This window comes from Prionailurus bengalensis, chromosome B3 (genome assembly GCF_016509475.1).
Source record: "Prionailurus bengalensis isolate Pbe53 chromosome B3, Fcat_Pben_1.1_paternal_pri, whole genome shotgun sequence".
Classification (NCBI taxonomy): Eukaryota; Metazoa; Chordata; class Mammalia; order Carnivora; family Felidae; genus Prionailurus; species Prionailurus bengalensis.
In genome coordinates this window covers 37258933-37286525 of record NC_057355.1, presented here as the reverse complement: position 1 = coordinate 37286525, position 27593 = coordinate 37258933, and the positions used below count along the sequence as shown (strand labels likewise).

The following is a 27593-nucleotide window of genomic DNA, read 5'->3' as shown; positions in this document are numbered from 1 at the left end:
CTATAAAGTAGAACCCCCTCCCCACCCAGCCTCTCTTATCACAGCACCCTGGGTGATCACACAGCATTTATAGGTATAGGTTATATCACACATATAGGTAGGGATGAATTCCCTACCTATTGCTACTGCTTTCCCGTTTGTCCGCTTGCTTATTGTTCCCTCCCAGCAGAGCTCTTGGCTTCTTGTTCCCTGCTGTATCCCCAGAAACTAGCAAGGTGCTTGGGACATAAAATGTGCTCAGAAAAGGGGGACCTCACCTTACACATGAGCAAACAGAGGCTCAGAGAGAGCACGTGTGCTCCCTGTGGACACGATGCGACGAAACTGTCCAAGTGGAAGAAGGGACCCAGCTTGGCTTGTTTGGGAAGCCTGGGCCTTCAGGGTGGTGATGACTGGGTTCTGCGAGCCACCAGCCAGGCCCCTGCTTCCCCCAGCTTATTTCCTCACTGAAGTCTGGGCCCCGGCTGTGCTGGGGTTTGAACTTCCCACCCACGGCGCTGAGGCAGATGTGGCCAGCGGGAGCTTCCAGCACCGTGTGACGGGACCAGCTGGCCACCCTGGGGATCTGGGTTCTGGGGCTTTCTCTTTGATGCAGACCTTCTCATCCATCTGCTTATCTCTTGAAGCTCTGCCGTCTCCCCCACCAGGCCCACACTGCCTCCCTTCACCTCCCCAGCGAGCCCCACCCTGCCGTGTAGGGCAGAGGCCGCCTCCCTAGAAGTCAGGGAGACCAAGGGGCCTGGCTCCGGGGAAAGGCCAGTCCTTTATGGGAGGGTTGGAAATACAGCCTCTCAGCACAAATGGAATTTTTGCTCCCTTCTGAAAGCAACGTGATGGCCCAGCCACTGTCCAACGTTTAGGACAAGGTGGGCGTGCTTTACAGGATCAGTGTGTGTGTTTTAACGGATGCACATGTGTGGATACACACACGAATTGTACAAAGGCTCTTCGGCGAGGACAAAGCCTTCATTTCAGAAAGGCAGTGCTGCTTACTGAGGACTGCCTGGGGTAGAAACTTGGCCTTGCCGCTTATTAGCTAGGTGACCCTGGGCAGGTCCCCCCATCTCGTATGGTTGTCGAGGGGATTAAATGAGTCAAAATTCCTAAAAGTGCTTAAAGCAGTGGCTGCCACATGGTGAAGATTATATAAGATATATGAACGCTGGCTATTCTTATTGCAAAATCGGAAAGAAGACAGGAAATGTTTTTCCCCTGCTAAGAGTGCAAACCTTGTGTTGAGGGGCCGTGGATGAGTCAGAAAGAGGAATGGCCTGCAACACCAGGGGCCCTGCTTTGAATCCTAGCCGGCCCCTGACAAGCTGTATGGCTCTGGGAATGTTTCTTCTTCTCTCTGGCCTCAGCTTGCTCATCTGTAAAATGGGGGGCAGCGGTACCAGGGTGGCCGTGACTGTGTGACTATGGGCATGGATGTGCTTTAAAGATTGTCCCACCCTAGACGATGGTTGGCCTCACTGTGGGGAGACCAGCGGCTCACGTTACCCAGGTTGAGCTTGGTACAGTTCCCGTGGGTCACCGGACACTTGTACACATCTCCCGTCTTCTGGTGGCCATTGGTTTCCAATGGAGCGCCCACGACCAGCCTGGGAAGGAAGAGAAGACAAGTAAAGACCGACTGTGGAGAAGGTGCTCCTTCCTGGCAAAGGATGGAACCCGGAGGGCAGTGCTGAGATGGGCTGGGGAAGGTGAGAGGAAATCCTGGGGGAACGGCCAAGTGCAGACACCCCAACGTAGACCTTTGCCTCCCACGGAGAGGGACACTGTGTATTCAGCATGACGTCATGGGATCCGTGACCTAATCCGGGTCCTTGCCAGGATCTAGAGATACAGAGACGAAGACCACACGGGCCCCGTTACAAATGAGATGGAGGTGACCCTCGGAGAAGAGGTCAGGGCGGACATCGCGGAGGAGACGTGCTGGGGCTGGGTCTTAACAGATGACTATGAGTTTGCCAAATAGTGGGAGGGTGGTAACGGTGGGCATTAGGCAGAGGAATGACGATTTTGGAGCCAAGGAGTCTTGACCATTTGTCAAGGCTACCCTCCCTAGGTAATGCAACCCATTCCTCACTTTATCTGACAGTCTTTCAGCTGGTGACCCAGGGGCTGGGGCATGGTGTATATTGGTCATTCATGGCTACCCCATGAGCCACTAACGTTTTGCTCAGGGTGGGCGAGGCAGCCAGTGGGGCCAAAGGGTGGCCAGGGGCAGCCACCCAGCTGGGGTCTCTGCCTTGAGCCTATGCCTTTGTGACCTTATTTGGAAAGAGGGTCTTGGCAGGTTTGTTTGTTTTTTTTTAAGTTTTATCTTCTTTTTTTTTTTTTAATGTTTATTTATTTTTGAGAGAGAGAGCGAGCGAGCAAGGGAGGGGCAGAGAGAGAGGGAGACACAGAATCCAAAGCAGGCTCCAGGCTCCGAGCTGTCAGCACAGCTGCCACCACCTCCCCTGAAGGCCAGGGACAGTCCCCCTGGACAGCCCTGAGGCCCTATCCTTACAGCCCCCCCCACCCCCCCACCCCCCGTGCCTTATCTCTAACTCACCAGAGAGCAGCAGCATGGGGAGCAGCCCAGAGTGGCCCTGGGAGGCAGCCGGACCCCCACTGCCGACATAAGACACAGCCCTGAAAGCAGGCGTGGTTTCCCTTCACCTGCTCACCCTGTCAGTGCCGCCTGCCCACCTCTGGTGCATCTGGAACCCTCTAGGCCCCCAGTCCTGTTCTCAGCCAGCAGCCGCCGCCTCTGCTCGGGCCTGAGCGCTAATAGTGACTCAAGAACGAAGCCCTCACAGGGACAGCTGACGTGCCACAGCTCACACAGCCCTAGAGGTCTCCCAGACCCCGAGGCACAGGCAATAGACATCTGTGGAGCTCGGGGCCCAGGGGTAGATGAGACACTGGCACAAGGAGATGGTTCTGGACCCCTGCTGTCCCAGCAGCTCCCCACTCCTGGCAACGCTGCCCAAAGAAGCAATCGTGTCTTCTGACTTACGCTGGCTGAGAGGGGACAGGCCTAGAGGTTCAGGCTCCCCAGGACTCCAGAGGCTTCCAGGGATCAGATTACCTCCCCCCTGCCCAGCTCCTGCCCACTTCTCGCCACGATCGGGCATGAGAGCGAGGTCTGAAGTGGGGGTTAACTGAGCTCTGTTTGAAATTAGAGTTTATGAAATAAGAGCTGAAGTTTCTCCCCTGGGAACCAGATAATGACAGATTCTAAATATATCTGCTTATTAAGCATGCCTATTTTTGACCAGCAGGAATTAATTGGACCCATAAAATCTGTTTGTCTAGACGACGTGATTTTTGGCTACTTAATTCTGTGAGCGATTGTGTGGTCAAGGCTGCTCCATTCTTTCCAGCAAGGCAGGGGAGTGGAGAGAGAGAGGAAGAGAGGAAGAGAGAGAGAGAGAGAGAGAGAAAGAGAGAGAGAGGAGAGACAGAGAGAGACAAAGAGAGAGTGGGGGAGGGAGGGGCAGACAGAGAGGGATGGAGGGAGGGAGGGAGCTATCAGTACGTGGAGCTTGGGCTCCAGGCTTGCTTTTTTGGCTGCTCGAGTTTTCAAGGACAAATATGTGACCAAGTCATCCAGAGGAATGTTGTGACCAAGTCTTCCCAGAGGAAAGCCCTGACCACTGCCTGGTGGTGAATGCTTTCTGGAAAGAGTGCCTTTGAGGAACACCTTGTAGGGTGCCTCTGGGAGAACCATGCGCAGCAGGTTCTAGATCAGACAAACCATGGCCATCTGCTAGAAAAGCCATCTCCAAGTGTCTTCCAGAAAACACCCCAGCAACCTGACAAGCAGACTTCTCGCCACTCTGCCCATTTTATGCAGTAGAACTCTGAGGCCTCATTGGCCTGCTTGGTGGGGCCCCCAAACACAGGAAAACCCTTCGGACTGAGATTTTAGGAGCCAGGTCTTCCTCCTGGTTTGGCCCCCAGCTTGCTGGGTGGCCTTGAGAAGTCATTGAACTTTCCAGATCTTGGTTTCCTTGGCTGTGATGTGGAGCTAACCACCCCTGTACTGTCCCCATAGTACAGATGCATGAGCTGAAGCCCCAAGAGGGACCTGACCCAGCCCCCACAGTTTGAATGTGGCAGAGCTGGGACCAGTCCTCCTGGGACAGCTTTCTCTGTGTTGCCCCAAATATTTCCTCGCCGTGAAGTGAGGGCCTCGGTCAGCCCTCTTCACCACTCTTGAGTCTTGGCATTACGTAGGCCTGTCGGGCTTGAGGTTTTGAGGATATGATTCAATCTCACTGCGAGGGGGTAACTGCCCAAGCCCGGGGAAAATGTTTGCGTCACCGCCGAGACCAGACAAATTGCTCCTGGGGTCTGGCAGCCCTGACCATCCCCTGTGGCCTCAGCCTTATATAGCCATATGCGGCCTCAGGGCCTGTCGTGCCTCCGGGGGCAGGACACCAATCTCTCCAGTGTGGGCACCAGACGGCAAAGCAAACCCCAAAGGTCATGGCGAGCATCGGGCCCCTTCCATGGGCCGTGTGCTGTGACTCACTGGCTGTGGGCACCCGGCATTCTTCTGGGAGCAGGGCTGCTGTGGATGGGGGAACTGGCGGCAGGCTTCAGCCATAGCCCTGTGGGACCCCTCCCTGGAGGCTGCCCTCTATAGAAGCAGGGCCTTGCCAGGGGAGGAGGCCCACTCCGGAGATGGCCACCTAAGGAAGAAAGGTGTGGCTCCACTGAGTGCGGGGCTCCTTGGCTCCCAGCAGGTCACAGGCTAAGAGAAGGGACCTTGGCTCACCAACAGGGTCCCATGGGAACTCATCCTGACCTCTGTTATCCTTGGTTTCATCCTTCAGGGCAATTTTAGTCTCTGAGCCTTTTATTTCTTTTAATCTTTATTTTTGAGAGAGAGAGAGAGAGAGAGAGAGAGAGACAGAGAGAGAGACAGAGAGAGACAGAGCATGAGCAGGGGAGGGGCAGAGAGAGAGGGAGACACAGAATCTGAAACAGGCTCCAGGCTCCGAGCTGTCAGCACAGAGCCCAACGCGGGGCTAGAACTCACGATCCGTGAGTTCATGACCTGAGCCGAAGTCGGACGCTCAACCGACTGAGCCGCCCAGGTGCCCCAAGTCTCTGAACCTTTTAAAACATACGCTTCTGGGGCGCCTGGGTGGCTCAGTCGGTTAAGAGTCTGACTCTTGATTTCGGCTTCACAGTTCGTGAGATTGAGCCCTGCATGGGGCTCTGTGCCAACAGCGTGGGGATTGTGATTCTTTCTCTCCCTCTCTCTCTCTGCTCCTCCCCTGCTCTCTCTCTCTTTCAAAATAAATAAATACACTAAAAAATAAACAAGTAAAACGCACGCTCCTATCAGAAGAAAGGTAACACATACCTCCAATGTGTGTAAATTTATATGTAAATTATACCAGAGTGAAACTGTCAGTCTGCATATGAAATACCAGTAACCTTTTTTTTTTTTTCAGATAAAATATAAACTTAAACAGAACTTGAATCATTTTGTTTCTGTGCCCAAGTATACTGTCCTACACATCCCACCCTGGAGACCATCCCTTTAAGATACAGCAAAATTCCCACCTACTCCAAGAAGCCCTCCCTGATTACGCCCCACCCCCAGGCTTTCCCACATGACCTAGCATGTAATCCCTGCTGCCTGCCGTGGTCAGTGTTTTAGTGTCATAACTCCTTGAGGGCTGAGACGTCCTCATCTGCCTTGCTACACTAGCATTGGGTGGTCTGGAAGGCCCTCGGTAAAGAGGTACCTATTACCTGACCTGACCTTCTGGTTGACAGTCCATGACAGCAGGAGCAGCTCTGGGGGCTTTCGGCTTTGCCTCATACCTTAGAGGAGTCCCAAATTCAGTGCCTGGAAAAAGGGTTACTGAGAAATCGAGTAGTGTCTGTGCACAGAAGGTCAAAGGAGTGACCCAGCTTCCAGGTAGACTCAACGTTGCTTGCTTCCCTGGTTCCCATGTCTCTCTTCCCACAGTCCTCACTCTTGTGAGGTTCTAGGGACTGAGCACATACCTCAGGCTGGGCCAGTTTTAGCCTCTGGCTGCAGTGATTGAGTCAGGGTCACCCCAGGCAGAGTGAGTTTCAGGACTTCCTTTTTGACCAAAGGGTTCCTTTTCTCTGGATGCCATAGTATGTAAGGACAAACCCTGGAATTCCTGGCAGTCACCTGGTGGCAATGAGAGGTGTGAGCTGATGCATGGAGAAGGGGAGGCCTGACAGAAGGAACAAGAGAAAGAGCCCAAGTCCTGATGATACTGTGAAACCCTGGATCAAACTCTACCTGAAGCCAGAACTGCTGCTGGGGTTTTCAGATATATAAGCAGTACCTACTTTTTACTGTATAAGCCTCTTTGGGGTGAGGTTTCAGGTATTTGTAACCACAGACATCTAACTAGAGTAAGGCCAAAAAAACCCCACATAGTTAAAATTACCCTTAGAAATTCCATATATTACCACGCTATAAGAGGAACCTGACATCCAAGACCAAGGAGACAGGAGCAGATTCATATCCCTGAGCTCATGCTCCATCTGGGGCATATATTTACTTTGTCGTGCATGGCAGGTGGATCCTCAGACACCATGTATATTATTTCTCTCTCGTTGTTTAACCAAATGCATAAAACCGTCCCCTGGCCCAGCCTTGTGGGAACAGAAATCCTTTTGTTCTATGTGCATCGCACTTACAACAGCTACTTGGACAGGGAGCTCTGCACTCCAGGTGTTTCTGGTTGCCTGGTAACAGGCCTCACAGGCCGTCAGAGCTGGGAGGAAACCGGGCTTGGGTCAGCCTCATGATGGACCAGTGAGTCACCGGAAGCCAGAGCAGGGCAATGCTATGTCTGAGGCCTCAGAGCAGACAGTGGCAGCACCGGCATCCTGATTCTCAGGGCAATGGTCCCCCAAAGCATGGGGTGGGGGGCAGGGCTCTAGGGGGTCTGGGAAGGCAGATGTGAACAGCTTAGCCCTCCAGCAGCAGATAGGGTAAGCAAAGGCCATGGGCACAAACGGGCCAGATGCTTGGGGAAGAAAAGAGGAAACTTCCTATGGATGGGCCTGCCCTTGGAGGCGGTCCTGAGCCCAGAGGCCAGCACAGACTGCTGAGGAAAGGCAAGATGTGGGTTTCAACCCCTTCCTGGGAAGCCTTCTGCCCCTCTCTTCAAGACCTGGCCCTCGAGTCCTAAGAAATCCTATCATGACTGATTGTTTTTTTCATTTAAATGAGTCCCTTTGTAAAAAAATTTGTTTAAATGTTTATTCATATTTTTGAGAGAGAGAGAGAGAGAGAGAGAGAGCGAGCATGAGTGGGGGAGGGGCAGAGAGAGAAGGAGACACAGAATCTGAAGCAGGCTCCAGGCTCTGAGCTGTCAGCACAGAGTCCTATGTGGGGCTCGAACTCACATACGTGAGATCGTGACCTGAGCCGAAGTCGGACGCTCAACCGACTGAGCCACCCAGGAGCCCCTAATGGGTGGCTTTTGATGCAATTAAGTTGCACTTGATTTTGATCACCGGGACAGCTTTGAGTCTGGAAGGGCAGTTAATATCTGAGGCTCAGACGGTGATGTGAGAAGCCTGCGGAGAGACGTTGGGACTCCAAGTCCAGTGCTCTTTCCACCATTGTGAGAGAGGGGCCAGTTCAGATGGCCCAGCACGGAGAGGGGCTGCCCTCCTGGAGCCAGCTGGGCCTGTCCCCTAGGGGCCTCCTCTCCTCCTCTCCCACCCGTCCTAGTCCCTCCCTCACCTGTTCCTCTCTCCTGGCCCCCCTCCTCTGCTCAAACCCACCCAGGCCCTTTGTTCCGTTTCTTTCCTGGCTTCATTTTCCTTTCCTGAAATCAGATAGGGGCATCAGAGAGGGGGGTCCACTTGAGCAGCAGAGAGCTGGAGGGAACAAAGGAGAGACTATTCCTTTGGTGAGGTTTTTCCTCTCCCTCTCTCTGCATGGAAAATGTAATCTTCTCCAGCCAGCGTGAATATGGTGGCTAATGTGTTCAAGATGGGGCTGGGGAAGGGCCGAGTGCTGGGGGTGGGGGCCCTGGGGCTGCACTGGCGGGGGGCAGGGTGTGGAGGAGGACCCCACCTGGGACCTGCTGGAGGTGCTGAAGGGGAGGTGTTGGCACCGCAGCGCTTCCTGATTTGGTTGGAGGGGCTCGTGGTTCCCTGTGGCTCAGACGCCTGGCAAGGCCTGGACTCCCGGGGGCCAGGAAAATGAAGCCCCCTCTGTTGGCCAGCACATCCCTTACTCTCCCTGCCTCTGTATAAGCCTCGTCAGAGGCGTGTATTAAAAACAAACACTTGTACTGTGACGATCAATTTTATGTGTCAACTTGACTGAGCTATGGGGTGTCCCGATATTCGGTCAGATGTTATTCCAGGTATATCTGTGAGGGTGTTTGGAGAGGAGATGAACACTTAAATCTGAAGACTGAGTAGACTGTCCTCCCTAACGTAGGCGGGCCTCGTTAAAGCAGTTGAAGGCCTGAATACAACGAAAGGGCAGACCCTAGCCCAAATAACAGAGACTCCTTCCTGACTGCCTTAGAACTGGGACATTGGCTTTTTCTTACTTTTGGACTCTAATTAAAACAGCAGCTCTCCTAGGTCTTTAGCCAGTGGGCCTTTGTACTGGAGCTACAATATCAGCACCTCTGAGTCTCCAGTTTGCTGATGTACCGATCTGATGTACAGCCTGGCAAGTCCTGTGATCTTGTGTATATGTGTGTCTGTGTGTACATGTATGTATATATGTGTGTGATGTGTGTATATGTGTGTCTGTGTGTACATGTATGTATATATATATGTATACACACATATACATACACATCCTATTGGTTCTGTTTCTCTGGAGAAATGTATTTCTCCTAATACATTTACATAGTGCTTGGTATGTTCTAAGGGTTTTACACATATTATTTGTGTAAAATAATGATCCATGCCCTCATTCATTCACTGAGTCATAAGCATCTCTTGAGTTCCTGCTAATGGCCAAGCACTAGGGCCACCATGATGAACGTGATGTCATCCTGCCTTCAGGAGGTCTCCAGAGGAGCCTACCGGATGAGACAGGCAGGCTAACAGGCCATTACAACACAGTAGTAGTTTCAAAGTGGTTCCCAGACCACAGCATCAGCCTCCGCTGGAGCGGGTTAGAAACGCAACATCTTGGGCCTCACCCCAGACCTACAGAATCAGACACTAAAGGGGGCCCAGCATCCGTGTATTAACAAGCCTTCCAGGGGGCGCCTGGGTGGCTCAGTCGGTTAAGTGGCCGACTTCGGCTCAGGTCATGATCTCGCGGTCTGTGAGTTCGAGCCCCGCGTCGGGCTCTGTGCTGACAACTCAGAGCCTGGAGCCTGCTTCGGATTCTGTGTCTCCCTCTCTCTCTGCCCCTCCCCCATTCATGCTCTGTCTCTGTCTCAAAAATAAATAAACGTTTAAAAAAAAAATTAACAAGCCTGGGGCTACTGAGAAGCATCATAATGCATAGGGTGATCTGCAGCCCTAACTGGGCTCACACCCCAAATGCATTCCAGTAAAATCCACCCACTTCACTGTTCCTGCCGATGCTCTGTATTAGTTCACTGCCCCTCACCTGCCTGTCCCCACTTTTACCAGGGTGGCTCTGAAAGCTGCATGGCCGGGTCCGTCACTTAGGGCTCCTCTCCAATGTCATCACCCTCAACGGGCCTTTCCTGGCCACCTGCCACTCCTGTGTCACCACCCTGCCTTAGCTTCTCATAGCACTTCCTCCTCCCTGAAGGTGCCTTCTTTTTTTCCTGGTCATCATCCTTACCTCCCAGTAGCACATGAGCTGAAAGGGGTTGAGGACCTCATTGGTCAGGCTTGCATCTCATACACCAGCACCCACAAGAGTGCCTGGCATGGAGTAGCGCCCCCAAACACGGTTGTCAGATGAATCAGCCAGTCAGATGGCTCAGTGGGATGACTGTAATCCCGTAGCCTGCCATTTGGGGCCACTGACTACAGGCCTTCTTTGGATACCTGTTAATCCAGCCGGGAGAGTGAAACAAGCTCTATTAGGGGAGCCAACACCCGAGACAAGGCTATTAACTATGCTGGGCCTCAGTGTTCTCATCTACCAAATGGGATGGACCATACCTGGGCTACTAGTGTTTCAAGGGTGGTGGGTCCCAGACCTTGCTGGTCATCAGAGTAATTGGTGGGTTACTGGTGCAGGTTCCCGGGCCTCACCTCCAGAAGGTTCTAATTCAACCAGTTGGGGACAGGGCCCGGGAATCTATTTTTAGAAGCTCCCAGATGTGCAGGAAGGATTGGGAGCACTTGTGTAAAAGATCTGTCGAGGAAGCCAGAGAGGAGGCCCCATGGATATGTGAAAAAGCACATATGTCCCAGGAATTTTTATTACGTCTTGGGATCATGACCACAGCAATCTTCCTGGCTGTCCAGGAATGGTCCAAGAATGGTTTTTTGTTTGTTTGTTTGTTTGTTTGTTTGTTTTTAATTTGCTTTCTTTCTTTTGGTCGCAAGAAAACGCGTAAGAGATACCTACTTTAACACACAAGTAATTCATGCTTGTTGTCTGATGCTCACAGCACAGAACTGTGCAAAGTAGAACAGGCAAGGCCTCCCCCTTCTTCCTCACCCAGCCCTCTGCAGATAACTATCAGTCGCAACAGCGGTGCAGAAAACCTTCCAGGCATTTATGTAGTGAATTTGAAAAATGGAACATTCTACATACATGATTCTGTAGTGGGGTTTTTTTCACTTAATTGTTTTAGACTCGAACACATTTCCATGTCAGTATGTTCACTGCCACACTTAGACCTGGTCCCTCGGCCCCTGCCCTGGCTCCCGCTCTGACCCTTCTCTGACTACCCCCTCCTATGGGGTGAGGAGTCCCAGGGGTCAAAGGGACAGACCACGTCCTACCCAGTCTGGGTACCGGGACTCTGAAATCTCTTGCCCAAACAGCTCAGGACAGACCTCTTCCATGGATCTTCCTTTCTTTCCTTTTTAAAGTTTATTTATTTAATATTTTTTGATAGAGAGGGTGAGAGAGAGCGCAGGACGGGGAGGGGCAGAGAGGGGGAGAGACAGGATCCCACGCAGGGCTCGAATTCATGAACTGTGAGATCATGACCCGAGCGGAGATCGAAGAGTCTGACACTTAACGGACGGAGCCATCCAGTCGCGCCTGGATCTGTCTTTCTGATGGTGGACCCCACCACCAGTGGGGCTAGCGAAGGAGTGGCCGCTCACTGGGGGTGCGCAGAGAGCTTGGATGTGTAGCCGGGGGTGTTCACATGTGCCAGGTCTCTCAATTACCAAGAGAGAACTGGAGGCGGGAAGAAAAGATGGTGGGCCACGGACCAGAGCCTCCATGTGCTTTCTGGACCCAGGTTCCTCAGATGTTAGGGGTGGGTCTGGACAATAAAGTTCTGCCTCATCTTTATACTGGTGCCACAGTCTACATCTTTATACAGTGTTCCACTCTTCTTTTCAGTCATTTCTTGTAGACAGATCCCTTTTCCTAGTGATAGACGTTCAGGTGCTTTAGGGGCGCCAAGGTGGCTCCGTTGGTTGAGCATCCGACCTCGGCTCAGGTGACGATCTCACAGTTCATGAGTTCGAGCTCCGCATCAGGCTCTCTGCTGCCAATGCAGAACCCACTTCGGATCCTCTGTCCCCGCCTCTCTCTGCCTCTCCCCCACTCACGCTCTCTCTCTCAAAAATAAACATTAAAAAAAAAAAAAGAGGGGCGCCTGGGTGGCGCAGTCGGTTAAGCGTCCGACTTCAGCCAGGTCGCGATCTCGCGGTCCGTGAGTTCGAGCCCCGCGTCGGGCTCTGGGCTGATGGCTCAGAGCCTGGAGCCTGTTTCCGATTCTGTGTCTCCCTCTCTCTCTCTGCCCCTCCCCCGTTCATGCTCTGTCTCTCTCTGTCCCAAAAATAAATAAACGTTGGAAAAAAAAATTAAAAAAAAAAAAAAAGATGTTCAGGTGCTTTAACAAAATGTTCCCCCTGAACAGCTTTTCATCAATACTAATGAATAGGCCTCTGTGCACAAGTAGTCACGCGTAGCTATACAAGCGGTAGGTACAAAGCCCGTGCCTGTTACGAGGCAGGCAGGCCCTGGAGCCGGCCCTCGTCGCCTTGGGCACAGAGCCTGCTGACAAGCATCGTCACAGACATTGACTCCACAAGCTTGGCTTTCTGCTTTGTTCCTGGAAACTTCTGGGTCCACCTCAGCTTACATCCAATCAGCATTTTTTTCCTACGTTGCAGAGGAGGGAAGACTGAGGGAAGGTCACCGCAAAGGACAATCTCAACCCACCAGAAGGGAAAATGAGAACCTGACCCACTGACTGTGAAGGGCAGGGTGGCTGGCGTGTGCCAGTCAGCTCAGTGCCCCTCCCCTTCATACACCCGGATCCTGGTCTCATGGGGTCACTTGCCCCATTTTTCACCAGACCTGGAAGTTTCCTTCCTGCTTCTCTATGTACAGTCCCCTAAGTCCAAACTCTTGAGCCTTCCCCATTCCATCCACTCTTCGGTGCCTCTTCTTCCAGGATGCCCTCCTTGATCTCTCAGCTGAAAGCACTCTCTGAATTCCCATGAAGTTTTGTTTGTACCCATCTTGTTGGTCTTTTTTTCCTCTCCTTTAGATAATTTGTCTCTAGATAGCAGAGAGAGAGAGAGAGAGAGAGAGAGAGAGAGAGAGAGAGAGAGACTGACTCCTGATCATCTTTAAATCTCCCCCTTCAGTGCTGGTCAAAGTACCTTGAATATGGTCTAGGCTTAATGACTGTTTGTTGAGTGAATATGCAACGGGCAGCTGGAGGACCCTGCTCATTTTGCAAAGACATCTTCGCTCTGCTTCTCAGGGTGTAGCTAGGAGCTGAGTTCTTCGGGGCCCCGTCTGCAGAGGGGCCACCAACTTTGGAATACCCTTGGCTTGGCGCTCCCCGGGAAGGTGTGGTCTGGTCTCAGCGCACAGTGTGAAGAATCGCCCCCCGCCCTTCTCTTTTCAAAATGTCCCACGAACTTGCTTGTTTTTCCAAGTCATGCTCAGAGTTCCTCCCTGTCCCCAGTTTTCTAACAGCTCTTTCCTCTGAAAATGAAACACAAACACACCAATGGTCTGGGCAGATGTCCCTCAGGAGAATGTATAGTTTCAATGTCCTGGCAGGTGCTAGTCTGACAGATCCTCGGTGATCACTTGGTAGCAAGGAAAGCGGCCTTGGAAGGAAATGCCTGTTCTCTCCCCGGGGCTGGCCCGGTCCCTCAGGTTCACGGTCAGGATGGTGATGTTCAAAATGTGACTAGCACACGCACCCAGCAGCTCACTGTGCTGTTCCCAGGGCCCCGGGAGGCAAGCGGACAAGAGCAGTTATCCCCATTTGGCTGAAGGAGACAGCAAGGCCCAGAGAACGTCAGACTCTCTGGGCGGAGTTTGAGGCGCAGCTGGAATGTTCGTTATTCCTACTGTGTGCGCCGCTCACCCCACTAGCCCTGTGCACCCAGGTAAGGGAGAAGACGGGGGCAGAGGCAGAACAACAGAGGCTGCTTATCAGTTTGGGGCCTGTTGACATGTTTATGGTTCATTTCCATCTACTCCCAGATGGGCTGAGCGACCTGCGGCATGCCCCCTGCCCTCTCTGCGCCTGTGTCCTCACCTGTGAAATGAGAGCTTGGGAAAATTCAGTTCAGAGAGTCAGACTTACTATAAGTGGGACACCGAGGACTGAAAACTGAATGAAGGAAGCACAGTCCACACCCTGTGTGGAGTCCACACCCTTCATTTGGTTTCAGTGTGGAGGACAGAGCTACGAGCGGGGCGCCAGGTGGGGGGGTGGGGCACAGGGGGCACCTGCTCAGCCAGCTGGGAAGCCTTCCTGAAGCAGGCAACTCCTAGACGGAGACCTGCATGGTGGATAGGTGTCACCCAGGTGAAGAGGGACTGTGGCCCACGGGGAGGAATGATGGTCCTGAAGGTGCCAGGCTTATGTGCGTGATTCTAACGCACCTGCCGTGGCAAAAGCTTCCATGGGCCAGGGATGGACCCAGAGAGACAGACAAGTCTCTGCCTTCACAGAGCTGGGGGTGGGGTCATCCTCACCTGGGCTCACTCCATTCATCCCCCTTCATCCTCCCCACTTACGTCTCCCCGACACTCCAAATCCCCACTTTGTCCCCTCGGCTTGTGCAGAGAACTCTACCTAAAGTAGCCCGAAGTGTAGACAGATGGCTAGATGTCTACATGCTTGACGTCCATCGCATAACCCCCCCTGATCAGATTAACTCCCCTGCACCCCTGCCCCACTTTCCAGGGTCTCTAAATTCCTGCCACTGGTCACCCCCTTGGGTTTAGGCACTGAAGGTCACTCTAAAAGTAAGCCTGGAAAGGAACTAACCTACGAATCCATGAGAACTCACAAAGCCCTTAAATCAGTGGCTCCAGAACCTGGCTGGGAATCAGGCTTATCTGGGGATGTTTAGAAGTACCTCCAGAGATTCTGATTTTGCAGGTCTTGGACTGGGCTAAGGAATCTGTATGCTTTTTACATCTTTCACAGGCAATTCCGTCCTGCCAGCTTTAGGAACCTCTAGATTGTATTATCAGGTGATCACCAGATTTTGAAATAACGGAAAGCAGGCCACATAGGAATTGGGGGCAGGATGCCCAGTCAAGAAACAGTTAACAAACAGGGCACCTGGGTGGCTCAGTCCATGAAGCGGCCGACTTCAGCTCAGGTCACGATCTCACGGTTCGTGAGTTCGAGCCCCATGTCGGGCTCTGCGCTGACAGCTCAGAGCCTGGAGCCTGCTTCGGATTCAGTGTCTCCTCTCTCTCTCTGCCCCTCCCCTGCTCACGCTATCTGTCTCTCAAAACTGAATTAACGTTAAAAAAAAAAAAAAAAAAGAAAGAAACAGTTAACAAGCGCTACTTAACAAACATCGACTTTCAGAGCACTTCGTATGAACAAGCAAGTAACTAACGAATGCATATATGAATGTTTGGGGGGGGCACTTTATTACGTGCCAGGCACTTCCTCCTACGTTAACATTAATCCTCTGACATCAGTCCTCATAGCAGCCTAGTGAGAGAGACAACAGTCCCATTTTAAAGCTGAGGAAACTGATACACAGAAGCCAGGTGACTCACCCAAGTCACTCAGCTGGCTGAGGGGCAACTCCTTGGCCTCATTCTCCCCATCTCTGGGCAGAAGAGGGCAGGGAGCCCTGAGTTGCATCAGTGAATTACTAGCTAGGCAGAATCCTTCGAAGTACTTTCTTTCTGGTTCGAAGCTCAGATTTATTTCCCTCCTCTCCCCTCTGGATCGTGAGTAATGACTCTTCTTACAACACTATTATTTGAGAGGCCGGAAAGGAGCAAAGAGTCTGTAGACTCACTTGAACCACTGGAGGGTAGAGTCTGACATTACATTTTTGGAACCATCCTCCCCCCTGGGTTACAACATCCTTGGCTCAGTGGTTGGGGAGAAGCAGAGAGGACAGCGCAGAGAAGAGGCGTTGCCAAGTGAGGCGTTTGGCGTTGGGCCAGACCGCCATCCACCGTCCACCTGCTGCCTCCCCTGCAGGGGGCACCTCTCCCATACCTCAGCCTTTCATCAGCCTCTCCCATGGGGGGCCACTGTCCCCAGGCCCTTTACCACCAGAATGTCCAGCTTAGGGCTGCCCTGAGATTTAGCCTGGATCACAGCCTGACTTCTAGAACCATTCTTCCCTTTCTCCTTCTATGGGTCTGTGCCAAGCAATGATGAATCAAAGGCGAGCCCTATCCTTGGGGGCCCACGGCTCCCTTTCCCTCATTACTCGTCTTCCCTCTCTATTTATTTCATGTCCCCCTCTCCTTTACTATTTCTCTTAAAAAAATTTTTTTTTAACATTTATTCATGTTTGAGTGAGAGAGAGACAGCACATGAGCAGGGGAGGAGAGAGAGGGGGAGACACAGAATAGGAAGCAGGCTCCAGGCTCTGAGCTGTCAGCACAGAGCCCAACATGGGGCTCGAACCCATGAACCGCGAGATCATGACCTAAGCCAAAGTCGGACGCTTAACCGACTGAGCCCCCCAGGCACCCCTCCTTTGCTATTTCTTTTCACTGGCTCTTTCTATAACTTTCCATGTCTGTCTTATCGGCTCAGGGTGACTCATCACAGCTAAACCAGGAAGAAATGATTCAAGAGGGACAGTGGAAGGATTTAGGGATTCCACAGAAAGCAACAGCAACCTTGTCAAGATGGTCTCTGGTCAATGACAAGCCTTTGTCATCGGCCGTGTGTGCCTGAAGGTTGGAGCCGTGTGGAAGAGAAGAAGAGCCATTTGAACGAGTCTGGGATCCTAAGGAAGCCTTCTTCAGGAAGAAGTCAGGGAAAGCTAGAAGGAGCTATTCTATCCAAGCCTGGAGGAAACGAGTTTCAGGTTAAGCAGTGGCCCATCACTGGTAAAGTTAGTGAGAAAAAGCATGTATATAGCAAGCACATGGATTTGTTTTCATAATTGAATACAACCTTAAAACATGATTATTGTGGTTTTCTTTCTTTTTTTCTTTTATTTTTTTCTTTTACAGAGAGCAGGAGAGAGGGGAAGAGGGAGAGAGAGAATCTTAACAGGCTCCACGCTCGAAGCTCGGCGGGGAGCTAGAGGCGGGGCTCGATGCCACGATCCTGGGATCACGACCTGAACCAAAATCAAGAGTCGGACACTCAACCAACTGAACCACCCAGGCGCCCCGATTGTGGTTTTCAACAAAGAGTTCTGTGTTTCACATTTTATAGCCTGACCCAGCAGAAGCATGGGCTACCCTGAACGGTAACATCTACAGGGCACCTAGAAGATTGGCATGAGGAGCCGTTACCAGGCTGCCTCGCTCCCCCTGGTGTCAGTTACGAGAATTGCAGATAAAGTGCCAATGAGCAATTAATAACCAGTCTTGAAAATTCAAACCTATGCAATTATAGTTAAGACATTCTCAATATGGGGTGAGTTTCAGTATTACTTTGTTCTCCACGTAAGGAACCCTCCTTCCCTGTCCGGCACTGGACCTGGACCTGTCCTTCACTCCCCTGGCGGAGACAGGGGAGCCAGGCGTTAGAGTCCATAGGTCCTGGGGCGAGGGGAGCGAGGTGGTGGTGGGTGGAGACGATGCTGAGTTGGCAAATCCCTCTGGCTTCCCTGAACTGCCCAAATTAAATTTATTTTCTTTCATGGAGGTTAGTAACCAGGAGACTTTCCTTTCAGCGTTTCCACTACCAAGATTGTGCATCTTACCCCCAAAGCATGCAATGGTTGGCCCCTTGCCTCTCCGAGCTCAGCACTAAAGTCGTTCGCCACCCAGAGGACCCGCTCAAGCTCCCTGCCAGGTTGATCAGTCGTCTCTGTGGCTCAGGTTCCCTGGACCGTCGCCTACATACTCTTCGAGTCCTGGGTTCCCTGTGTGGTTCTGGCATTAAAGAAAGGAAGAGGAGGAGGAGGAAGAGGTGGAGGAGAAGGAGGAGGAGGGGGGGCAGGGGAAGGGAAGGAAGAGGAGGGGGAGGAAGAGGGGGAGGAGGAGAAGGGGGAAGAAGAGAGGGGGAGGAGGAGGAGGAGAGGAAGAAGAAGAAGAAATAAGAAAGAAGAAGAAGAAGAAGAAGAAGAAGAAGAAGAAGAAGAAGGAGAGGGAGAGGGAGAGGGAGAGGACAAGAAAGAAATGAGGAGGAGGTGGTGGAGGAGGAGGAGGGGGGGCAGGGGAAGGGAAGGAAGAGGAGGGGGAGGAAGAGGGGGAGGAGGAGAAGGGGGAAGAAGAGAGGGGGAGGAGGAGGAGGAGAGGAAGAAGAAGAAGAAATAAGAAAGAAGAAGAAGAAGAAGAAGAAGAAGAAGAAGAAGAAGAAGGAGAGGGAGAGGGAGAGGGAGAGGACAAGAAAGAAATGAGGAGGAGGTGGTGGAGGAGGAGGAGGGGGGGCAGGGGAAGGGAAGGAAGAGGAGGGGGAGGAAGAGGGGGAGGAGGAGAAGGGGGAAGAAGAGAGGGGGAGCGGGAGAGGGAGGGGGAGGAGGAGGAGGAGAGGAAGAAGAAGAAGAAGAAGAAGAAGAAGAACAAGAAGAAGAAGAAGAAGAAGAAGAAGAGGGGGAGGGAGAGGACAAGAAAGAAATGAGGAGGAGGTGGTGGAGGAGGAGGAGGGGGGGCAGGGGAAGGGAAGGAAGAGGAGGGGGAGGAAGAGGGGGAGGAGGAGAAGGGGGAAGAAGAGAGGGGGAGCGGGAGAGGGAGGGGGAGGAGGAGGAGGAGAGGAAGAAGAAGAAGAAGAAGAAGAAGAACAAGAAGAAGAAGAAGAAGAAGAAGAAGAGGGGGAGGGAGAGGACAAGAAAGAAATGAGGAGGAGGAGGTGGAGGAGGAGGAGGGGGGGCAGGGGAAGGGAAGGAAGAGGAGGGGGAGGAAGAGGGGGAGGAGGAGAAGGGGGAAGAAGAGAGGGGGAGGGGGAGGGGGAGGGGGAGGAGGAGGAGGAGGAGGAGGAGGAGAGGAAGAAGAAGAAGGAAGAAGGAAGAAGGAAGAAGAAGAAGAAGGAGGAGGAGGAGGAGGAAGAGGAGGAGGGGGGGCAGGGGAAGGGAAGGAAGAGGAGGAGGAGGAAGAGGGGGAGGAGGAGAAGGGGGAAGAAGAGAGGGGGAGGGGGAGGAGGAGGAGGAGGAGGAGAGGAAGAAGAAGAAGAAGGAAGAAGGAAGAAGGAAGAAGAAGAAGAAGAAGGAGAAGGAGGAGGAGGAAGAGGAGGAGGGGGGGCAGGGGAAGGGAAGGAAGAGGAGGGGGAGGAAGAGGGGGAGGAGGAGAAGGGGGAAGAAGAGAGGGGGAGGGGGAGGAAGAGGGGGAGGAAGAGGGGGAGGAGGAGAAGGGGGAAGAAGAGAGGGGGAGGGGGAGGGGGAGGAGGAGGAGGAGAGGGAGAGGGAGAGGACAAGAAAGAAAGGAGGAGAGGAAGAGACAAGAAGGCAAGAAGAGATCAAAGTATCTGGAGCTTGGAGGAGCCTTGAAAAGGTTTGCTGGCTGCGTCTTAAGCTGTGGGCTTCTGGTACGTCTTCCAGGCCCTGAAGGACCCTGAAGGGCCCCCAGCTCCTTCCCCGGGAGGACCACTGTCTGGATATCCACTGCTCCGGCCCTCTGGGGGAGGGGCGGGGAGCACTCTCTTCTTGTGCATGTGCTGCCTGCCAGGGTCTGCTGGGTATCTTGGCCTGGGGCCCTGAGCCAACATCCCCCCACCTCCCTTCCGCGAGCAGTTTTTCTCTCTCTCTTCCTCTCTCTGGTGCTTTGGGTGGTTTCATCCTATCCTGAGCTGTAGTGATTTATCCTTTAACCAGAATGAGTCATGGCACCGGATTTTATTTGTTCCAAGAGAAAATAGCAGAGGGTATTTATGCGCTGCGGTATTGGGAGCCTGCTCCGGGGCCTGAGCCAGGAAAAGGGCTTAAGACGTTCCTGGGTGAGATTTCTCCGGCAACAAAGGCTGAGGCCACCCCAGGCCTGACAACCGGCATGGGCACCAAGGAGGAGGGATGGGCTTGGATAAGACCCGTCATTCTGCCCCAAACAACAGTCCTTAGGGCCCTTTTTCTTGACACCTCTCCCCAGACACCATATCCTTTTGCGGGGGACAGGCCAGCATAGGGCACTAACTTATCCAGCAAAATCTGCCCGCTCACCATCTCCTATTGCTCCCTCATGGAAACACATTTGGGCTCGCATCACTATGCCCATTTCGCAGATGAAGAAACCCTGGTCCAGTAAGTGGCTGTGACATGCTTCAGTTCCTCCGGCTTGGAACGTGGCTGAGCAGGGAAGGGAACGCAGGTTTGTGTGGATCTGGACGCCTAGAGGTTTCCTGCAGTAAAAAGCCACCCCCTCGTGCCTTCGTGTATCTGCCCAGGCAGAAGATCTTCACCAACCTTGAGACCTGCCATAACCCTGAGGGAGGGGGCCACGAATGAGAGGCTGGAAACCGCCGGGGTTGGGAGGGGAGAGGAGGGCAGGGCCTGAGGGCACCCCGGGGCTCGGGCTTGACACCCAGTTTTTGTGGACTTATTCCTCATGGATTAGCTTTCCGGTCAACCCCAAATTCTGTCACCAGCGGGCCTCCTGTTATCTGAGAAGGTCTATACAGAAAGGCATTGGAAAGAATGAGCACCTTACCCAAATTACAACTTAGTGTAAGTAGCTACCACCTAGTGATCTTGAGACAAGAGACCCAGGATGGTGGGTAGACTAAGCCTTGGGCAGTTTTCACCTAGGCGCCAGGTGGAGATATCACGGGAGGAGGAGGCTGGCTCCTATCGCAGGAAGAGGAGCTGGGAGACCTGGTTTCAGTCCTGCCTCTCCCACTCACTTGCTGTGTGACCTGGGTGTAATCTCTGTCTCTGGCACTCAGTTTCCTTGTCTATAAAATAAGGGGATTGGGGTGAAGAATTTCTAAACCCTTCCCAGGCAGGGGGGGTTGGGGGGGAGAGATGCCACAGGGGTGGAGTAGTCCTGAAGACCAACCACATTGATGTTTGCTACAGGTCCCTCTGTGCCTCCCGGGCCTGCTCGCAGTCACCCCGTCCCTCCCCAATCCGCCTCAGCCTCCGAGAATTGGGGTCTGCTGGAGACCACACCAGTGGTGATCCTGTCTTCAGGAGAAGGAGAGAGCCCCCCTGCCTGGGGTCTCTGCCAGTGGAGAGGTCTCTGGGGAGAGATGGGGTATCTACTATCCTATACGGAGCAGGTCCGTTCCAACTTTGTCTTAGGGGCTGAGGGTGCCTGACTCCCCACGTGCTGCCAAGCTTTTGGGGGGAAGTGGTGGTCCTCGCAGGGTGTGCACATAGCCCTGGGATGGGGGAGGTGCTGGCAGGGTGTGCACGCAGCCCTCCATCTGGCTCCCAATACCTCAGTGTCCACATGCAGGACAATGGCGCAGCCCTTTCAGCATCTGACCACACAGTCCCTGAGTTCAGTCATTGCAGAAGAATTCACAGAGACCCCCTCAAAGAGATGGGAGGCTGTCTAGGACTTTGGATGAACCAAGCCACCAAATCTGTCCTTCTGTTGCTGAGGGTGATGACAGTTATACTCAAGATGCTTCTTTTCCCCAAACGGAAGTTGCTGTTTCCCACCAGGACACCCCAGAATTGCCTGGAGACTGAGGCGCCAGCATGGTTCTGTGGGGGTCCTCCTAATCTACTGGATTCCCTCTCTGTTTCCTCTCTGCTTCCAGGGCCCTTCCCCCTCGCTCCCCTGTCTGCACAGAAGCTCCCCTCCGTCCCCAGCCATGGGTGCGCACCACTGGCCAGGTAGCGCTGGAAGGCATCGGAGCAGGCCAGGTGGGCAGATGCCGGGGAGTTGGGCCGGGGTCCCTCCCCTTCAGGGTACAGTCAGGCTGATGAGACTAATACACTGGTGGCTGTGCACAGGAGCGAGGGCTGGGAAGGGGGGGTACAGGACAGTCTCCCCTGGCTTTGGCCCCACCTGAGACTCCAGTGCAGGGGCCAAGGAGGAAGTGGGGCGTGGGGAGACAAGGGATGCGGTGGAGGAGGGGCTGAAGGGGCGGAGGGGAAGAAACACTGAAAAGTAAGGAGCAGGATGGGAAATCCAGAAACCAGGCAGAGGAAATGGGCAAAGAGAAGAAAAAAGAAAATGGAAAGGTAGGAGAAGGCAGAAGAAGGGCTAAGGGAGACAGGAGGAGTCTTAGGGGGATGACAATAGTGAAGTGCGAGCAGGTTTTCGCAAACCGCCCCCCCTCCCCCTGCAGCCCCATCCCCAGCTGGCTCTGGGCTCTCCAAGTCCCCATTTCCCCACAGGTTCCCCGCACACGGTTCAGGTCATTTTGCTTCTGCCTGTTGCCATGAACTTAAGATTCCGGGGACAGAGATCTCTAGGTCTGTGGTTCTCAGAGTGTGGTCCCCAGACCAGCAGCCCCAGCAGCCCCTGGGAGCTTGCTAGACAAGTGAGTTCTCAGGTCCCACCCCAGACCTGCGGACTCAGAAACTCTGGATGTGGGGCCCTCGGGGGACTCTGGTGCCCCCGCTGGGGTGTGAGGACCACTTGCTCTAGAGGTTCACACAAGTTGCAGTGAGTCCTCTTGAGAGCCTCTAGATGTACTCTGTGTGCGTAAGTGTGCGTCCTGAGTGCTTCCGTCTGTCCATCGCAAGGGCTCTGGCCCCACAGAGGTTTGCCCAGCACTGCAAACTCCCCGGCTGCGCCCCCAGCGGCTTCTCGGAGAGGCTCTCGGGGACAAGCTTCAGAGTGTGAGCACCACCCCCTCTGTCTTGCAATTCTCCCCTCCTCTGCCCTCTGCGACACTGAACCCCCATCTCCCCCTTGCCTCTGATGGTTCTCTCTCCCTCCTCCCCACTCCCACCCACGGGCATCCTAGGGTTCTTTCCTCAGCCCCCTCCTTCTCTCTGAATGCTCCTCTGTGAACCTAGTTCTCCCAACGCACATCTGGGCCCTGATCCCCCCACCAAGGTGAAGGTCTCTGTCCCCTGCAGCCAGCCAGCCACCTGTCCCCGATGACCCTTGGATACCTCAGACCAATGGGGCCAAAGCTTAGCTCACACGTTCCCCCAAAGTCTGTCTCCTATTGCTGGGTTTTGCTTTTCTGCTTTTCATTGTCTTGCCAGTCAGCCAGATATGCCCCCAGCCATCCTTCAACCTGTTTCATCTGCCGCCTTCTCTTCTTGCCTTAGCTCGCTCTACTCCAGCCACACTCATGGTTCCTTGAACATGCTGAGCACTTCCTACCTCAGGGCCTTTACACTTGCCATCCTCTCTGCCTGGAACACTTTTTTTTTTTTTCAAGTATCCATGATTGTCTCAGATTCTCCCTTTCCTTCCAGTCTCTGACTGCTGTCACCCTAGCATTGAGGCCTTTCTTGGTGGCCAGCATAAGGCGGCAGCACTTCCCCCAACTCGTAAGCTCCCCTTACCCTGCCTAATGCTTCTCCATTGCACGGATCACCATCCGACAGATGATGGGGAAACTGACAATGTGTCTTCCCCCCGCTAGAAGAAGGGCTCCATCAGAGTTGGGACTCTGTAGTTTTGTTCACCATTGAATTCCCAGGATCTAGCACCAGGTTCTCAAGGATGAATGAATGAACTACTGACACTCATAAGGTCCGCCCCTTCCTCAAGCCCCGGCCCTTAGACCTTCCCCTTAACCTAGACTTCCATAGCCTTCCCACCAGCCTCCTCACCTCTAGGCTCTCTTCCCTCGGTTCCATCCTCACACAGTAGCCAAACTGAGCACCCTGAAAATTATACCTCGGGTGAACCGCTCTCCTGCTCTGAAACCTCCAATGGCTCCCCATTGCCTCCCAGATACAGTCACCTTGCTCTGGTGTCTAGGAGTCTCTAGGGTATTGTCCTCGCCCTCCCAGTCTTTGGCCTCACTGCTCTGCTTTCTGCACCTTCTCCTCCAGCCACATGGGATGGCATCCTTTCTCTAAACATGGCCTCTTTTTTTTTTTTCTCCTCTGCACAATCACCCATGCTGTTCCCTCCATCTGTTATATTTTTCTCACCCACATCCATTCTGCCCATGGAAATCCTACCCATCTGGAAGCCCCCTCCGCCATAGCCTCCCCCAATTCCTTCCGCCTCCTGAATTAGAAATTTCTCCCTCACATGAATTCCCCTGATCTTTTCTGTGTGCCCTCTCTTGGTATTTATTGATCATTGGGTATTGGTTGGGGTTCTATGAGCATACACCCTCTCTTCCTGGCTGGGCACAGCACATTTATGTGACTCTGCTAGAGTTGGGTCCTGGGGGACACCACTGCCTCAGTTCCCATGGGGAGAGACACCGCCGACGGAGACTGTGGGTTTCCAGCTGGTGGGGCTGCTTCTGTTCTGGGCTCCTCTGGGGCTAATGAGACCTGGCCCCAGACCTGGCTCGGGCATTTACCGTGTCCTCTCTCTTCAGTCTCAGTTGCCTCCCCTGGAAGATGAGGACAAAGCCTACCTCTCTTACATGTGGCTCACATCCCTGAACCTGCACCCCAGGGACCTCACCAGGCCCTCTTGTTCTAGAATCCCACTGAGTTCCAAAGGGCTCCCTTTGTGGAGCCCACCAGGGCTGTCTGGCTCCTGCTCCCCAGTGCCCTCAAGGGGACAGAGCAACATGCTCTGCCTTGCTGAGAGCTGGCGCTTCTCTCTCCAGGGGTGACAGCTTCAATGACAAATTGGAAACTTGTGGGGCCCAGCTCTGCTTTTTTTCCTAGCACCAGGAGGCTTCCTGCTCCGGGGGGACCAAAGGCACGGAGAGGCCCTCTGCAAACCCTACACCGGAGCTTCTGGGACATCAAATGGTCTGAAAAAAATCAACTGACTTAATGACTTCAATGTACATGCATTAGAGTCACATGGATTAAATTTCTCTGAAAATACACAAGGGCTTTAAAAGCAGGGGCAGAGAATACTTAGCACAAGAGGAATTTGTTTGCTCTTTTCCTTTTTGTGTGTCTGTGAGTGTCGTTTTTGCTGCTGAAACCAAGACACGTGGCAAACTGTTCAAGGCTTTGCCCAGTTTGAGTCTGGAGCTGGGGCGCAGTGGGCAGAAGGGGAAGGGTCAAGGAAATCAAGTGACATCCCCACCAGGTCTGTCCCCCTTCATCCTGCAGCTGATTACACCAGGCCCTGGTACCCTTGACGTTCGAGGAGGCCCACAGCCTGGTAAATGGGGGCCAGACCTCCTTGGCGCCTGTGGTGGAAGATAGCTGGTGGGTCCTTCTCTGCAGCGGTGCTGGGACCTGGATTTCTGGGCAGGCACTGGGGAGTGATGTGGTCCCCTACTCGCATCTCCCCACCCTCAGGGGAGATGGTGATCCTCACGGGTCCCCCTGCGAGAGTCTCCTGGGGAGCTCTTTAAAACACACACTCCCTGGCCTCATTGCAGGCCCAGGAGACGCCGACCCAGGTGTGCCAGCCCTGCCTTAAGGGCTGGGAGCCAGGTCCATACCCAGGAGGCAGACTGTCAGAGGAAGACTCTCGACCGAGCGTCCAGAGGCCCCATTTCAGGGTTGGCTGCTTGCTCGCTGCAAGCCGCTCAGTCCCCACTGCCTGCTGTACACATTCACGTTTGGGGTATTTTCTGATCTTGCCTAACACCCTGAGATCGGTAAGTTCATATCCATTCTAGACACAAGCAAACAGAGGCACAGGGAGGCCGAGAGAGCTTCTCCCTAGGTCTTCCTCCGAGAGACGGTCTTTGGACAGCAAGCCGTTGCATCTGCCCTCCCTCTGAGCCGCCTGCTGGCATGGAGTTGAATCAACACGCACCACTGGAGCCGTCCCCGTGCATAATTTCCAGCCAGTGTCCCCCAAATGACACTGGCATCAACCTCTTTTCCTATGATCAACATCCACAGAGTCTTGTGTCTGAGCACAGCTCTTGGGATGCTGCCCTATAGGGCAGGAAAAATGGGGGCCGGGGGGTGGAAGCGAAAGGCAAGCATCCAAGTTGGATAAACGGGTATCCCTGCAGTGGGGACAGGTTCCTGAAAGGCCCTGTGTGCTCCTGTCCGTTCTGCATGAGGTGCAGCTCCCTGGGGTCCCAGGGCCTCTCTGTCTCTCCCAACCCAGCTGTGACAGAAAACAAACCCAGGACACATGGCTACAGTGTAGTACCAGCCCTCTCCCACAATGTGCTCAGATCAGCAAAAGTGACCAGGAGTTGATTCTATCAGACCTTTCTGCTCCTCTAGGCTCAACCTCCAAGACTCCACTCAGACGCCCCTCTTCTATGAAGGCCTCCCAGAGACCCCAGGTACAGAGATTTCTCCTTTCAAACTCGGGCTGTTTCTTCTATGAGGAAGATGCTGTGTGGGCTGCTCTCAGACACAGGGAAACGAAGACGGTGTCCAGTAGGGGGGATGCACCATGGGCCTAAGTGACTCCAACACAAGGTAGGAAGTGATTTATGCCATCGGAGAGAGGGTTTAGGAAAGGTAAGGCCATTTTAGGCCAGGAGAAGGATCCAGAAAGCCGCATGGAGAAAGTGGCCTTACAAAGATGAACATAATTAACAGCAGCTCATATTTTGTCTTGTATTGTTTTTTAATTATTTCAAGGATATTAGTGCCGCCTCCTCAAATGGTCTGTGAGTTATTTGTGAGTGAAACCATGCCTTACACTACTATTTTGCAGAAACTAGTAACGTTTATTAACAGAAGCTTAATAAACAAATAGTAGTCAAAACAAATTCAATCTTGCCAAAGCCAGTTCCATTTAATCTTTTTTTTTTTATGTTTATTTGTTTTGAGAGAGAGAGGGAGAGAGAGAGAGAGAGAGAGAACACCAGCAGGGGTAGGGGGAGAGAGAGGAGAGAGAGAATCCCAAGCAGGATCTACACTGTCAGCTCAGAGCCCGACACGGGGCTCAAACTCACAAACCATGAGATCATGACCTGAGCTGAAATCAAGACTCAGGTGCTTAACCAATTGAGTCACCCAGGCACCCCCAGTTCCATTCAATCTTTAACCCTTCACAGCCCATACAAAATATGTACCATATTTTGGGGCTGGTTGAGAGAGATTTAAATCATTAATTTAGTCTTTTGGGGCACCTGAGTGGCTTAGTTGGTTAAGTGTCTGACTTTGGCTCAGGTCATGATCTCGCGGTCTGTGGGTTCGAGCCCCGCGTCGGGTTCTGTGCTGACAGCTCAGAGCCTGGAGCCTGCTTCAGATTCTGTGTCTCCCTTTCTCTCTACCCCTCCTCTGCTCATGCTCTGTCTCTCTCTGTCTCTCAAAAATGAATAAACATTAAAAAATGTTTTAAATCATTATTTTAGTCTTTCAAAATATGTTCTTTTGAGCATCTACTAACTGCCAGGGATTATACCCCTCATTTCAGAAAGAAAGACAATGAAACAGGCAATCACTATCCAGTTTGATGAAAGTTATGAAAAACAAAATACAGAATTCTATGGGGCAACTACTCTGGTGATGGGAAGGGATGGTCAGAGAAGGTTTCTCAGAGGAAGTGAAATCTCATTTGATAAAAGAATGTGGACTTTCAATTCTAGCCACAAACAAATTGTGAAAGCTAGATAAAACACACGTAACAACTATTTTCAGACACTGGGCAGCAATCAATGCAGAGCTCGGTACTCCGAAAAGGCAAGCAGAGGAGCTAAATCCACACTCACCCCGGCTCTCTACACGAGGGAACTTTCCTTATTTGGGCACAGGGGAATAAAATCCAGAGAGCAGCAGCTGTGCTGAGTGGAGGAAACAGTGATTGAGGCTGGGGCTGAAACTAGGATTTGGTAGGGGCAGGCAGAAGGGAGACAACCACAGAAAAAGAGCCCCCCAAACTCTGCTAACATTTTCCCTCAGGATCCTTGGCTGACTCCTAAGCTGCGTATGCATCCTGTGAGACTCTAGAAAATCTGCTGGTGGGGAAGAGTTTTTAGAGGCTGTCCGATGCCTGGGAGATGTTGGGGTTCATGCCTGATCTGGAGAAACTTTGATGACTATTGTGGGCTTTCAGGGGAGATCCCAGAAAATCCATGCCTTAGGAATTAAGGCCACACCCTAAGAGGATGGACAAAACTAGATGATAGCTGCCCTAACCAAGGCCCAAACAAAGCCAT

General features: G+C 52.9%; 1 protein-coding gene across 1 annotated transcript in view; it reads right to left on the bottom strand.

Moving 5' to 3' along the window:
• ITGA11 (integrin subunit alpha 11) overlaps window positions 1–27593 on the bottom strand; it is a 126549-nt gene that overhangs the window by 61000 nt on the left and 37956 nt on the right. The window contains exon 3 of the mRNA XM_043554058.1: window positions 1501–1601. Coding sequence (XP_043409993.1) covers window positions 1501–1601 — 101 coding nt within the window. The remainder of the gene's footprint in view (window positions 1–1500; window positions 1602–27593) is intronic.